Source organism: Argiope bruennichi, chromosome 10 (assembly GCF_947563725.1).
Source record: "Argiope bruennichi chromosome 10, qqArgBrue1.1, whole genome shotgun sequence".
Taxonomy (NCBI): Eukaryota; Metazoa; Arthropoda; class Arachnida; order Araneae; family Araneidae; genus Argiope; species Argiope bruennichi.
In genome coordinates this window covers 125,381,750-125,398,499 of record NC_079160.1, presented here as the reverse complement: position 1 = coordinate 125,398,499, position 16,750 = coordinate 125,381,750, and the positions used below count along the sequence as shown (strand labels likewise).

Sequence of the window (16,750 nt, the reverse complement as noted above, 5' to 3'; positions counted from 1 at the left end):
CTCATGCATATCCTCTAGTGCTACATTTTACCTAAACAACATACTTGGTATATTTTCTTACTTTACAGCAATCATTTGATTTTTCTAACTGCTCAATACTGTGGATCTTTTCTTAGCTGCATTAAGATACGTGATGCACCTTCATCGATGACCGATAGATGATGCACGAGTGCTGCACTTTTGCAATGAGATAAACACCTCCAATGGCAACGTTTCATCATATAAGCACACAAATGTATGAGAATACCTCAGCCTCTAAAGAGAGTGATAATAAAATGTTACAAAAATTAAATTTTTATACGGCCCCTATAGCGGAAAAATTTTAATGAATAAAAGGGGTTTTTTTCCTCATCGACTCATCTACTCACTTACTGCACTCACACTCGTCTATAAGGGCACAAGGATTCATGCTTTTATCTGTAAAATTTGCTGGGATATTTAAAGGGAAATTTATTGATATATCAGAGTAGGCCATGGGTTTGAAATTTTTAGTAACAAAATTAAATTGCAATAGCTAGCCAGACAATTCCGAAAAACTGGACTTCAAAATGTTGGCATAGATTATAAAGAAACTTGTTTAGATAAATAATAGATGGCATAGTTCTCGCGTGGATGGATATCCGAATGGCATTATCATTAAAACATTCGCTTGGGACTGAGAATTCATACGTAAAGTCATTTTTAATGAAGCATTGTTTATTTAATTTTGAAACAATTTCACCCTAAATGAACATGTTTTGCAAATAATTTTAATTAATATGTTATTAAATGTTTAGAGAAATGAAGATTTTTTTACTTAGTTAATTATAATTTCATTTTTTAAACAAGAAAAATAATGATAAATATGAATGTTCTTTAAAAAACTGTTTCCAAAATTATTTCAGATAAATATATATGGTACATTTCAAGCACAGAAAATCCCATGAAAAATGGGTACTCTAGCCCAGAGTATCTAGAAAAACAGGAGCTGTGTAACTTTAAAAAAAGTATTTTTCAGGTATATTATCCCTTAATTTTTTTTTTTTTAATTTCTTACAGAATACTGCTAATGTTTTCTAATAAACTTCCTAGTAATTCGTTTGGGGTTTTATTCTTGCTGTTTTTTTTTTTTTTTTTTTTTTTTTTTTTTTTTTTTTGTTGATCGCATATGTATATATCATCACAATGTAAAAATGAACGTGTGTTAAAAAATCTTTTCTTCCCCTAACTTCCATCCGAATGTGAATGACCATTCAGATTTTGCACCGTCTCCTACGTATTCCATCACTTAATACCAGGTTTCTGCAATTTCCTGCCAATTATTAAAATGGGAAGACATTTGCTTGTGTCATTCATTCAATTGTTGTCTTTGATCTCCGAGATAAACACGGTATTCGTAAACGTTTCATTGATATTAAAGCACAAAATATTTGATATTTTTAATGGTTTTTAAGACAGCAACAATGTTTTACATTGTATATACAATGTCAAGTATTGTTAACATCTTAAAATCATTAAAAATATCAAATGTTTTGTGTGTAGATAGCTGCTTAAAAGTTGTATCACTAATTATTTTACCGTTTAAAATTAAAAATTAGATTCAAGCATTAGATGAACGAACATTTATTGTTGCATTAAAAACGAGTAACATACAAGTTAAAACTATATGTAAATTGTTAACTTAATCTGAAACAATTTTAAAAAGGAATGAATCGCGTAGAAGATCGAATGCAGGTATGAATCCCGATCCTCTACGCGAACGCTTTAATGATTGTGCCTAGCAGCAGAGGAATTTTCTTGTACATAAACTATATTACACATTTGAAGAACATTTTTTTTTCGGAATTTAATATTTTATTTTGATGAGTGGACATCGTGAAGGTATTCTCATTGCGAATGAATCTCATCGCGGGTTCAATTTTCCAACTCAACACTTCCAACACTCATTACTGTACATAAAAAAAGTATCCCAATAATTTTATACACTTTTTATACAACTACTATAATAAGTACGCAATAAAAAAAAATGTTAAGGATGAAATGAGTTTATTCTGAAGTAAAATCATATAGCTGAGTAAAGAAAAAATATTGACGTAACATGAAATTTCTTATTAAGATATAAAATAAGAAAAAAAATAATATAAAAGATATAAATGAATGAGTTGTATAGTTTATTACGATAATCAGCAACAATTAACTTCGTTACAGGTACTAACAAACACAATAGGTACACAAAAAATGAAAATTTATTCTCAGCCGATATACTGATTTTTTCAAGCTAACATGTATTATCAAGTTGAGTGATACAGGCACATATATTTTGTCACGGAACAGCACCAACACTATAGAAATAGGTACAGAAAACTTTTCTTTTGCTAACTGAGTCGGGGATCTGATTTCAAATGCGATAGCAAGAAATGCAAGCAAAAATCAAAAATGAAAATAAAAGATCTACGAAAAAGCTAAAAAAAAAAAGTAATTGAAAACCGTTTTAGAAGTAATAAAAAATTATCACAGCGAACCTTTCGTTTTCAGTTTTGTCGGATTGAATAGTGATAGCTCCACCTTTTGCACGCAAGGTCATGTCATATTCAAAATTGTCCGTACTCGCCCTTCTCAATTTCCCTAGTGTGCTAGCTGCGCACTTTCCACTGAGAAATCCTCCGCCTTCTCTTGTACTAAATATATCAGGCAAAGTCTTTCTTTTCCTCTTCTCACCCGCTCGTCAGTCACTGTCAAAACCAAGACCAGCGGCACATCGTCATCAATACCCCTTCTAAAGAAGCGAAATTCCGATTTGGAGTCATATTCGTATCAATAGTAGCTACTAGTCATGAGTGGCACAAATGAGATAACCGACATCCACCAGGTAACCAATTTCATTCCGAAAAGAATCAGTTAATACCGGTCTCAGGTGCAATCGAGTACCAATATCAAATTGATACAGCGAAACCAGGTATCTGAAGCCAGAAATGAAGACAGAAACAGAAAGGAAAATATTATATTCTATTTATCCTGTGACTTCATTGAAAGTAGTTATGCTCAGAAAAAATTTATCGTAAATATGGCGGTTTCTTAAACTGAAAGAAACAATTCTAAACGGAGTCGAGTAAAAAGATCTTAGGAAGACGAAAACCTTCTCCGGACGATCTAGTAAGCCAGTAAAAAGTTTAAAAAACCCCTGTCGTTTGTAAGCACGGAGAGCGGATTCAGCGGGAAGCTGTAGAAATTTCGCGCCGAAGTTTTTTACCGAGAAGGAAAAGAAGTACAGGATCAATGCAAAGTGGCCAGAATGTAGTAGTAAATTCATTGCAGACTCTCCACCCATAACCTCATTCCGAATCCGCCCCTGTAAAACAGGGCTGCGTTCCAAACACCAAACGATCGCCCTGTTTTGTTAATGATCATCAACTTGATCCTCCCTCCCGCCGCTCCTCGGCGTGCCGGCGAGGAAAAACGACAGAACAGTATAAAAGAGCTCTTTGAAGAGCGAAAGGAACTCGCACGAAGCCACACCTTTCCTGACGTCACGAACTACGCCCCTCTGACCCTGAAAGAAGTGTCAATTCGGCAGGCTATCAAAATGAGTCCGCATTTCGCGTGATTGAAAATATCGGAAGGGCTGACCGAAGCTTCCTTTTGGAACGGAGAGCGGAGACTGACAACGTGCGGAGGAGACACTCGGATGCAGGATGGAGGTATGACAGTTTCGGTTTTCGTTTACGCCGTGTCCGAGGGTGGCGCTGTTTATGTGAGTTGTGTGTTTGCAACAAATTTGATACTGTTTGTCAGCTACTTTAAATCTTGGTTTGTCCATCGCCATTCAAATGTCTCTATTAAGGAAACTAACTTTAAAATGGGCATAAAAACATTTTAATAGGCATCATCATTATTTAAAATTTACTGAATTATTATAAAAATACACGCTGTATTGAAAATGGGATAAATGTGTTATGTTTACATTAATTCGGGAGAGTCATAAAAAGTGTTTTTAAATTTTCTATTTCATTGTAAATAAAAATGAATCTTTCTAGTCTAATAGAAATAATTTTGAATTTAATATTTAAGGGAAGAGCTAATTTTTCTTATTTTCCTATATATATAAAGAGGTAGGTATCTTTAGGGAGTATGCAATTGCCGTTATGGATTTTTATTCCTTCTCCCGGAACTTGAAAATCCCAAACATGCACTGATAAAGAGTTGGAAGTTATAATATATATATTCAATAATCAAGAATACAAGTCTCACCAATATATGTATGGCATTTTAACCCTACCAATATTCGAAGGTCGAATCGAATTTCATTCCAAATTTTTCTGAATAATTGTCTTTCTCATTGAAACTATGGAGCAACGATTTAAAATTTGTCGAACGTAAATGCAAGCAGCCACATGCTGCTAATTTTTTGCCCTCTTTCAAGTAAGAAGAATCACCGATTGTATGGAAACTAGGCGGAGTAATAACTCTCGGGAAAACGTTTATCAGTTTCTTTTTTTGAATTTCATGGACGATTTGAAATTCTTTACAACATTTGGGTTCGGATGAATACATTTTAAATCTCCTGCCATAAATAACACTGCAGAATCTTCGTCGATCTCAAATCCAGATGGAAGAAACAATTCAAAATACTGCAGTAAGGCACAAAATGTCTTGAATGCATTCTCAGAGAGTGAATCATGTTTCTTCATAACGAGGTGTAAACATGACGAAACTAAATCACTTAAACGAAAAAAGAAATGGATAATTACTTTTTCTGATATTTTTGATTATCAGAAAAAGAATATGAATATCATCTCTCTTTTTTTTTAGTTATTTATGTGATAAGTGATACTTTCATAATTGATATAGTCGGAGTAAATATGACAGTACTTTATACATTATTTTAATTTTAAAAGGGCAGCAACTGTCTATTCTTTCGTATTAATAGTGTTTGACGAAAGAGTTACCCTGAAAACTGCGTAATGTAGACAAAGCTGAACTGCATTCTTTGAACTGCAAAGCTGAACACAATGAACTGCAATCTTTAATAAAATAATGTGCGGTTACTGTTATTGTCAATTGAGAGAACAATTATGGAACCATAACTGATCTCCAGTGAAGACTGAAGATCAGTGGCGAAAAAGGAACAAGGCAAAAATAAATCAAATATTGTGTCATGTTCTCACGGACATAAATATGCTTACCCCTTCAATCAGAATTTTACACCACATGCAGAAAGTCCGCGGTGACCTGGTGATAAGGTCTCGGCTTCAGAACCGGAGGGCTTCAGTTCACCGAAAGACAGTCGTATAAGCGGGTCTAATGCATTCTAAATCCGTCGGTAGCAAAAGTTCTCCCATTGGTGTGGTGCGGAAGTTTGGAGAGGGGGTGCCAGCTCAGGTGCCGCCTTCGTCGTCAGACTGCTGTTTAAAAATACGAGATCCATCCCAAAATAGCCATAGTGTTGCATTAAGAAACGAGTCGTTAACTAAACCCCATGCAGAATGACTATTGTTTTAATGTATGGGCGGAGAAGGTGACAAAAAGAAAGGTGTTGGTCTATGTTCGAGTTTCGGCTTCGGTACTCATGTGGTAGGTAAGAGAAGCTTCCGCATATGAATCAATCAAATGTCTGTGTTCACATGGGGCTTATTAAATCTAGTGTAAGTGGTAAAGTGAACATTTGAACTGTGGGTACTGATTTTCGTGTTGTCTTATTATGACTCAAATGAACGAGATCCATTCAAAGTATTAATCATGCGGTTTCGAAACGCATTGATAATCTAAAACAGGGGTAGGTAGACTTTTTCAAGGTACCGGTTACTTCTAATTTTTTCAGGGTATTGCGGTTCATCTAGTGGCGTTTGTGTGGTGAGTTGAAAAAAGGTCTACTATATTTATGATAGCTTAATAATAACTATGGAACATGTACTTACCTACATAACTAAAACATAATAATAATAGCCTCAAGCATAATAATTACTCATGATGCATTTAATATCAAACAATTCAAAATACATTAAAAAATAAATCACTTTCTTTCGAAGTTTTGTTATTTCATCCTAATATTTCTCTTTGTTCAATGTTCCCCCGTTTTTAAACAATTCGTCAGAAATACTCTTGAAATTTTTCGTCGGTGGTCCATTAATATGTTTCTTTTAGTAAGTGCTTCTCAGGTCTTAGTAAAGGCGGTCACCACAAAATGCCTTGGCCGTTCACCGGTTGATAGCCATTGGCTTAATGCCCACTCCTGATCTAAAAGTTGAAATCATTATAAAGTGAAATACTAGAGGGAACTATCGAAGTTTTCTTGATATTAATCATCTAATATGAATTTAAATATTCTTATGTATAGTGTGTACTTAGGAAATATACATGCAATGTGGTGGAAATACAGATGCACTTATATTGGGCAAAACAAAAATTCACGTGCCCACATGATTAGTCGGAAGAAATTATTATCTTTTTTTTCTTCTTTGAATAGTTTAAAAACCATGACAGGGTTTTAGATATTGGCAATCTCTCTTCACTTGTGTTTTGCTTTGCTTCAAATATATTCTCAGAATACTTCCATGAGAATTTTTATTGCGATTCTCCATAAACTTGATGGTTTTATTCTTTTATTGTTAACGACCAAAGTCCAAATAGGCTAAATAAAATGTGGGACGAAGACGCTCAAATTATGTTTATATCATGTATAATAACATTTGCTTATTTTCTCCCCTCTTTCATTTTTGGAACTAATTCACGTTCTTCAATTCCCCATGTTCAGAAAGGCATAACTATGAAGTGTAGTTATGGCAACGAGATGAGGTTTTTTTCAGAGAATACTTGATTTCGGATAAGTTCTCTACAATGCTTTAAAAAAGGATATTTTCTGTACTAATATAATGGCGCGCAGGATTTAAAATATCTAGTGTTTAGTTACGAAAAGACGCGTTAAATAAAATTAGAAATACTGTGAAATCTTGAAAAAAGAGAAAGAAGAGAGAGGGGGGGGGAAAGCACTGCTTGTGAGCGAAAGTTAAGTTGTTCTCAAAATTCTGGACAAAATATAAACCTCTCAAAGAAATGATCATCGATAACCACTACGCAGTCAGATGCATCGAAAGAGCGGCTGACATTGCCACAAACAATGCTGTCCGTCACATCATCAATGGATTATTTAAGTGGCGCTCAATTTTGATAACCAATTGTCAGATGACAGAGGAGTTTGCAACCGTAGCTTTTTTTTTTTTTTTTTTAATCCGTCTTACAGCCACGTACTCACCTTTTAGTGATTTCTGAACGCATTCAGCTAGGAAACCGTTACTTCCAAATTTCAGATAAGTTTGTCGCTGAGTTTATAGCCGTGAACAACAAACAACTTGATTGTTGCAGTACCTATCAAAAAAATGAATGACAGACCTAAAAGTCGGCCTTGATTTTACGAGTGTAATGTGTGTAAGAGGTCAAAATATTTAAGAAATTTAGAGTATTTTGAAGCAATAAGTTTGCATACCCTAATGAATTGCGATATAAAGCTGGTTTTCGATATTTTACACTATGAAATCGCAATAATAGTTAAATAACAGATATTAATGAAACGGCTTTCATTGGCACCATCGTGTTTATTTAATTAGACAGGGAAAAGCTTACTCATTCGCGTTTCTCCGATTAGTTCAAGTTTCGTGTAAAATAAATTGCCGGTGTAAAATTTTAAAAAATAAATAAAAAACATTAAAGATTATTCGATCATCGGGTAACCATAGACTGACTACTCCGACCCGCATGAAGGCTCTCGAAAAAACTTGAATGATTAGAATGCCGCGTTAGTAACACTGCCGGGAACTGTGGTTGTGTCTTAAAGGCCATCACCAGCCACGGTAAACCCTTCCCTAAGGAAGTACGTCCCGCCATCGATGGGAGGTAGCCACCGAAACCCTTTCGTGTGCCCTCAAGGGTGGAGAGAACTAACCACCGTACCGGAAGCTTCTCATCCTCAATGACGAGGTGCCGTGCCCCCCCCCCGAGGGACCGAAACTCGAGTACGAAAAAATCGTCATATAATATAGTTTAAACTTAAGCCTTCATGTGACTTATGAAAATGTAATTGTTACTACTAAAACGCTAACGTGCAAGCAAAAAACAGTGGGACAATAGCAGTGCATTTGCAAATAACCTTCTATACTTATATAAAGCTCAATGTGTGTGTGTGTTGGCTCTCTACAGGCCAACCCGTTTGACCTACAGCTACCAAATTTCCTACATGTATACCTTGGAGATCGGGAATGTGCACCTTCCCTTTTTTTTGAATTTTTAATTAGAATTTTAATTATTAATTAAAAACTAACTTTCCCGCCAAAAAAATCTTTTCATTTTCCCCACCGCCAAATGAGTAACGCTTCAGTTTTTCTCCCACGCTAATAAGGCTAGGCTTAATATTTTTCGGCCGATTATTTCAAGCAATTCTGTTTATTTTCTTAATGTTTGATGCATTTAAAATTAAACATTGCTAATTAATCGATCTTTCAGATTCATTCTGAAGTACTTTAGAATTAAAATAAAACAGAATAAAGGAAATAAAAAATTTCTAATCTGCATAGCTTTACCCCAACTGGCGTAAAAAATTCACGCATGCGCATTGTGTGCTGATTATTGACAATTATTATCAACGGATGCGGGCTTGATTTAAATTATTTTTAGGTAAGTTGCATGCTTTTGTAATTAAATTGTATTTATGTTAGTTATATATTTTTTGTATATGCTTATGGTTTTAAGTACATCGTTTTTTAAGTAGTTTTTTTTAACCTGTTTTCAACCGATTATTTTAAACGATTCGTTTTATTTTATTAGTGTTTCATGCATTTAAAATGAAACATTGTTAATGAATCGATCTGCTCATGATGAATCTGAGAAAATTTTGGTGACAAATTCTTGAGATATTACATAAATTAAGAAAGATATTCTTTAATGCCCCTAAAATTTAAACGCTCAGTGATTCTGTTTTCAGTAATCATTATAAAAAAATGCTTTGTTTCAGTAAAAAATATTATTATATTCATTGCAGATTCATCCTTTCTACTTTCATTTAAGGCATACATTCTACAGGAGCTAATAGAAAATGAGAGCGATACATATTACGTTATGACTGAAGGCCTTTATGATATTATTATATGAATTATATGGCTATCAAAATATGAAGTTTTAAAATATTTTGATGAAGAAGCTATTAAAGTAGGAAATAAAATATTTAATTATTGACATTTTAACGAACATTAAGATGGGCGAACCGGCTGGTCGCCAAAGGCGGCTAATCGTCTATAAAGCACTGAAAAGTATAGTTATACAATATTTTTAAAATGTACTTAAGAAAATTTATGTAACATAATTGAAAAGAATGGTACGGAAATAAAATGGAAGGCTCTGAATGGCTCATCTTTGGAATTTTAAAGCAGTGTAAAATTTATTTATTGAAAAGAAAAACTGAAATTGAAAAGGATCGTGGGAAACATTCATTCAGATTTTGATTCATTCCTGAATAAAAAATTTTAAAAAAATCTTGCTTAGTGAACACTCATTCAGTGACTGCACGCCGTATTTGATAGTTTAGGGCCAAGTATAGCCCTGTAGAGTGTTTTCGGCGCATTTTGTTCCGTGCATTTCAAATAGTATCCATATTATAAACATCATCCTCTTGAAATCGTTTCACTATTCACTGTCTTTTTTTTTCGCATTCTTCACTTAAAACCGCTTAAAACAGCTGTTTAAATATAAGTAATGTTGTACTCCATTTATTGAATAAGAGGATTGAATGAGAAGACGTCTTTTTCAGTACTGAGTAAATGAATATAAATACCAAGCATTATTTCTTTATGACAAATGATTCTTTAATAGACTTGTTAAAGAAGCCCTCCTAAAAGCTGTTCATATGTAACATATTTTTCCGTAGGCCGACAATAAGTCCATTTTGGATTTAACTTTCCGAAATTCCCTAACACTTTCTGCTGAGAGATTCTCACAGATTTTCTGGACACGCGCCGATTCAGGAAAAGGAATCTTGTGCATTTTTAGACGAAATGCAGTCAACGGTTGGGATTTTTAGAGACACCTCCATTTTTTAAAGTATACGCTTGAATGAATGAAATAAAAATGTGGAATTTGGATGAGGAAATAAGATAACAGAACATTTTAGAATAAAGTAGTATAGACTGATTTAAGATTAAAAAAATAAGAAATGAATTGAGATTTAAATTAGATTAAGAAATATCGCTACCTATACGAGTGTTAAACTGAACAGCCTCGTTTTTCGCTGCCTTCAGCTCCATTGTCTGCCCTACGACCCATCAGGATGCAAAAACCGCAACATCATCCGGAATATGTTAAAAGAAACTGAAAAAACAATTCTTCGAAAAACTATCTCAGATTGGCAAAGAACTTCTTCGTAGACTATGTTCCTCTTATGGACTGTGTCGGATAATATTTACAAAAATGTACTGTCCCTAAGAAGACGAAGTACATTTCACCCATTCACAATATGGAGGTTTAAAATGTTTGAAAATGATTCTGCTTAAACCTTGGATAGCTACAATACTTTTTTCCGAGAATCGGTCCGATTCTTACTATAGAATATAAGTTTTTTCTTTCAGTTTAAGGTAGACAATAGAATAAAATTTAATTGAAAGCCTTACCCCCCCCCCACTCAATTAAATTTCAAAGGATTCGTAATGACACACAAAAAACTTTTTAAGAGTTTTTACACACATCCAATAAAGCGATGAAATGAAATGTTTCCCGACTTTACCACTCACCATTCCATTTCCTCAACCCCACTAAGATTCGAAAGTACTTCTGAATCATTTCAAGCAGCTGAATTCCAAAAAATGCGCTCATTGCCAGAACAACGAGTGCACTCTGAGATGGATACAAAAAACGGATGAGAGAAAATGCAGCACTAGAATGGATATTAAATACAATTTAGGGAGCGGGAAATTCATTTGCTTTTGTATTTGCACGAAAAGTTGGAGCTTATTTGAAATGGAGTATAAAAAAATAAATCAAGCGAGTGAGGAACACCTTCCGCAAAACTGCAGATATTAAGATGAAAGCGAAAAAAAAAATGTGAAACGATTTTTTACGGTCTAAGATTTGCAAAGATGGGTAGCTAAAAGATATTGTGTACACTGTAGCTGAGGATCTAAAAATAAAATATTATAAAGCAATCAATTCATTGTAGATTTTTGGTATATGTGTGCATAACAACGTGTTTGGCATCAAAAAGATATTTGAGCATGGTATCGATACATTTTAATAAATTCTGCAGCTGAATGAATTTCGATAAAATTGACATCATTGAAACGAATCCAACGTAATCATTAGATACTGCTGTAACGACCGTTTCTTGCTCATCTTTACCTGCACATATATAGCCTCAATGTATATTTACCTTACTCTTAAGTCAATTGCAGATGTATCGCACTGTTCTGAGTCTGGAAAAAAAAGCATACATTTCAAATTTCACCCTTCATTTTCTTCAAATCAACTGCCCCCTTTTAATTCTGTTTAACGCTCGGAACTTCTTTTATGATAACGCGTCTTCCATTCGATTGAATTATCCTTCGATTTCGGAAGTAGATTTTGATTATATGTCGTACAGTATCTCACCATAATATATTTCAAATTCGATGACTACAATTTGCATTATGAAATGAGAATACCATTGATGTGCCCAGAGGAGAATAATTAAACATATACTTTATTTATTCAAGAAATGAAGTAAAGTACACTTCCAAGTATCCGGCCTAATGCGGCGGAAGGGCAGGCCGGATAATAAAAAAGCCGGATAGACGGAGTTCTGTGATCTCATTTCTTTGCCCACCTCTACCAGAAGACAAAGCTTTTATACCCAAACACGCTGTTGTAATAGTATTTCCTAGCTTCTTACTGAGTGCCAAGCCCTCCATTTATTTCAATCGGCTAGGTGAAACATAGAAGCCGTTGCCAGTAACGTGTCGAATTAAAATAGAAGCTCTGTACTTAGTTAGTTATGTAGTTTATACATGTTTATATACTGCACTGCACGTTTCAAGAAATTATTAGAGTAAAAGTAAGTTAAAGGATATAAACCGTTCACATTTTAGCAAAAATTCTATGATGTCTCACTTAATTGGAGGAAATATAAATAAAACGTTAAAGTAAGTCATATCCCTAATTCTCAAGAAAACTGATTCGAACTGATTTTATTATTCACTGATAATAAAGGTATGACCCTAAAATAAGAGTCAAAACTTACAGTTTTTTGGTTTTGAAAAAGTCCTGAATAGATGAATAATAGATGCCTTGCCTTCCTCATTTAATTACGATGAAAGAAAACTAGGTCGTATATTACGGAAGCCGGAGAGTCGCGAACCGGGTACTTGGGAGTGTACTATGTGTATACTTTTAATGGTTTTAAATGAGTAAAACTCTTTTTGGGACACACTGTATATCTTATAAATCTCCAATGATGCAATTTTGTTTTAAAAATTGCTTTTCTCAGTGTTTTTGCAAAATGATTTCATTTGACACTAGAAAAATGTGTCATGTAAGGATGATGATCCGTTCATCATCAGAATAGGAAGGCGGGTAGTTTGTCTTCCTTTAAACAAAAATGAGAGCGAAAAAGATGATTTTTCCAGAAAATTGTGAATTTTTTTTCCCTTATGAGCTGAAAATAAAGTCCACATTTCGTAGATTCTAAAACAGACTTTGTTTTCAATATATGTGAGATAGGAATGTAGATACAGTAGTTCCATTAATCCACAACAAATAAACATGAAATCGGAAACAGTTGTATTTTTAACCCAAAATGATCCATTTATTTTATTTTTACCGTAAAATTCCCCAAAATAATATTTGATGTGCTTATATTATATCTCTACCAACTCAACCGTAGTTTGTTTATTTTTGGCATTTCAGTTAAAAAAGCGTGAAAACTGCATTTGTTTCCAGCGCATTTGGATGAACTCATTTACAAGCACAATATCTAAACGCATTTTCTGAGGAATGAATATGTCACTGTGATTGATTCACGGAAAACATGATGTCTCAAATTCAATTCGATAAAACTTCATGAAATTTGGTATGCATGTATAGGGTGTGATAGCATGCACCTTTGAGGGTGTGATAGACCGCGGATTTTAAGGTAGTTCCATTTAGATACTTTAAGTTTAAAACAGACAAATGTTGGCAAAAAAAAAAATCATTCACGGCGACTTCAAATGCTCATAAAATTCTTATTTATTAAAATAATTTTTATCCTGCTGTTTATTACATTTTATGTAGGTGAAATAAAAATTAAATATTTCCTTTCATTTTTTAACTTGCTCTGTTTTTCCTAACATGGAAAACTTTGCTCCATTTTTTCTAAATAGGCTTTTTTTTCTTTCAAAAACTGAAGGCAATGAGTGTATTTTTCTCTAATAGTGAAATTTGAATGTTTTGGCTCTTTGCTACGATAAAAAATGTCGATGTATCCTTTTTAAAAAAATTCTTATCCGAACCTTGTCGGGTACCTTAAGTAATAATTCCAATAATTTTAGTATCTCTTGCACGTCTTGTATAAATTTATTCATTTTATAATTTATTTAATCATGCTTTATTTTTACTTTACAATGTTTATATTTGACCGAATTCCTTATTTTACGAAGTTCAGCTTTTTTAAAGACTTTTCTGATTTTTCTCTGTGAGTGGCTGTCTATTTAAACCTATTTTAGTCATTAGTTTTGATTTGAATGTTTGTGAATATTATAGAAAGGGAAGATCCCACTTGAAGGAAACAACACTTTTTACATTGCTGTATATTTGCATCTAAAATGAATAAAAGTAATATTTTTTTGATTTCATTTTTATAAGCACTCTGTTGATATGCTTATAAAAATGATTTCACTAGCTGTCGTTTGTTGATCTTTGACTCTCCTCTTTTGGACAATGAACACGATGACATCTCATCGAGACGGTTCCATCTTCCAGTTCATTTTAATATTTACGTTAGGCAAAAAAATATTTTCTTTATTTTGTTGATTTATTTAAGAGAAAAATAGTAATAATATTGCAATGAATATAATAAACCATTTATAAATATTTTACATCTTTCAAATGAATAAATGGAATGAATGCAAAATGAAGAGTGTTCATTTATAGTACAAGAATATCATTCAAATGAAAACATTTATGCATTTAGGTTATATATAAATGAATATAATCAATAATACGTGCATAATGAATATAACCATTATAAATCTTCTTTATGTCATTTAACTCATTTATAATAATGTATTGGATTCATATAAAATATGTTCATTTGAATTTATAAGCCAAATCAACATGTTTCTGACGTGGTTTTGGTTCAACATTAAAATTAGATTATTAAAGAAGACGCCCCTCAATAGAAACATTTGTAATATTTGTGTGCGTCCACTAATAAAATGGCTCTCAGCAGACAATCAGCAATACCGAACCAAAAGTCACGATCTCTAGACGTTTACACCAGAGAAGAGATTCGATTCATTCATCTGCCTGTGCTAATAGAATCGCATTCAACATTCCAGTTACATTATTCTGCATATGAAATGGACAAAAACTCCATGTGATTTAATCATCGAAAGCGTTGTTAGTTTTTTCGTCCGAACTACACACAATCTTTCGAAATAAGTGTTAGGTTATAATGCCCAGATGAATGTCCTCTCTGCGTAATCCGCTGCGCACTCACTTTTCAGAGGAGTATCATCTGTAAAAAGCATCATATGTTTGAAAAAAATAACATTTATCATGCTGAATAAATTTCTGTTGGAATTCCTGGCCTCCTCCCCCCCCCTTAAAGTCTTTCAATAAGAAAGTTGCTGCAATATGCACATAAGCGAATATTGTTGCAGTAATATTTTAACTCAAAAAAAAAATAATAAAAAGGAGGAAAAATGAAAAGAAAAGGGAACATCGAAAGTTTATAAAAAAAACAGAGTTTAAAAAAAACGCAGAGCCTGGAATCTTCCGTTTGAATCATCGCAGTATGATATGGATGATAAAGCTCTTGATTCATCTGCTTTAATTTTATTTGTAAAAATTTATTTTCAATCATAGCAACGATTACTGAAATTGTGTTTGGTATCGTCACAATGTGAATGTGTACAAACGCAGTCATTAAAATAGTGGAAAATATTATTCTAAAGAATATATATACATTTAAAAAAATATTGAAATTAGATTAAAAAATGTACCGAAATAAAAGATAAAATAAATATAATGCAATAATATAAATAAATTATATTGAAAACTTTTTTTTAAATTTTAAAATGGGAGGATAGTTTCTGCACTACAATATGCCCAGAAATTATTCCGGATAAAGGTTAACATTTTGATTCATTTTAGTTTAAAATTTCGAGAAAATTTCTCTTGGCGAATATCCATTCTCCAAAATATAAGAACGCATCGAACGGGGATCCGGCACAAATGCCTTGAGAGCATTTTGGTGATTTTTATACCGAGCCATTTGCAAATGGTACTCAGCCAGTGAACATCTGAAAACATTTGAAAAACATCTCTCATATTTTAATATATTTATTAAATCGCGGATTTTGAAGACTTTTTTTTATTTTCATTACAATGCATTGCATTTACGAGTGTTTTACTTTGTATTTTTTTTATCCAAATTATCATGGGTTACTTTGAGTCATTATTCTAATCCTAGATTCTAGGATTAAGCTGATTAAAATGTGTCAGTTGTTTTGCTTTAAGATATGACGTTGAGCTTATGTTATGTCCCAAATGATGACGCAAAACAATGTTTTTTCTTTCGAAGTCATTTGTGAAATCTGCATTTCATGCGCAAAAGCGCTTTATATGCAAAAAACCGTGAAACAAAACCGGGTTGTTTCAGAATATTAAATGAAAATCATTGCGTGAGCGCACACATTTTTATGAGGGAGCCAAAATAAAAAAAAAAAGTGATTTTAATGCATCTTTAATGTTGCCGTAAAAGAAAAAAAAGATTCTAAAAGGCATGAAAAAAATAATTAAAGGTCAAAGATTTAGTATCTTATGTGTTCAAACACGAAGGAAAACATTTTTATGAATTAATAAAACAGAGTGAGAGCAATTTATTTTTATGCTGCGAAGCAATGAATAAATCTTCAGGTTCTCTTTTATTTCAGTTAAATAAACAAGAGCATGCGTTTTAAGATTGAAATACTGAGGAAACTGCAGATCTTTTTTAAATCAGTTAAGTATGAAAAATACCGAAGGAAATCTGATTTAGGCTCCATTCATTTGGCATGTCTATAGTATCTGTATCTTCTTTTCCTGTTTTCTAAATTATTAACAAAATTCATAAATAACTTGTATTCAACATAAATACAATCTGCTCTTTCATTTTTCTCAAATTTTGATTTTGCTTCAGTTTCAATCTTAACATTCCCTACAGTAAAATGTCAGGGGAAATAAGGGGCTTGGTTTTGTTTTCTGCCCTGGACTCTATTTTACGTAGACAGTCGGAGTTGGTACTCGCCGTGTTTAATCAAATTCTCTGTCATTCTTTAAATATTATCGATACTTTTGGAAAAAGTTTGCTTTCTTCAATTTTTAAAATTAGTTTGATCAGCTTCATTTTTAGTATTATGTGGTGGAACAAACACTTAAGGAAACTTTAACAATTAATAACATTTTAAGGAAAAATAAATGTGTTGGCGATGACGGATTTTGTTTATAATAACATTCATATTTTTCGAAAAAGTAAATATGAAAATATTTTCATCTAAAGAATTGCTAACTTGTAAACATT

The 16,750-nt window shown here is 32.9% G+C and overlaps 1 protein-coding gene across 1 annotated transcript in view; it reads left to right on the top strand.

The window, feature by feature from the left end:
• The first annotated feature begins 3,581 nt into the window (after positions 1-3,581).
• LOC129987849 (cAMP-dependent protein kinase regulatory subunit-like) overlaps positions 3,582-16,750 on the top strand; it is a 152,812-nt gene continuing 139,643 nt past the window's right edge. The window contains exon 1 of the mRNA XM_056095812.1: positions 3,582-3,677. Within this exon, the coding sequence (XP_055951787.1) occupies positions 3,672-3,677 (6 nt within the window). The 5' untranslated portion in view covers positions 3,582-3,671. The remainder of the gene's footprint in view (positions 3,678-16,750) is intronic.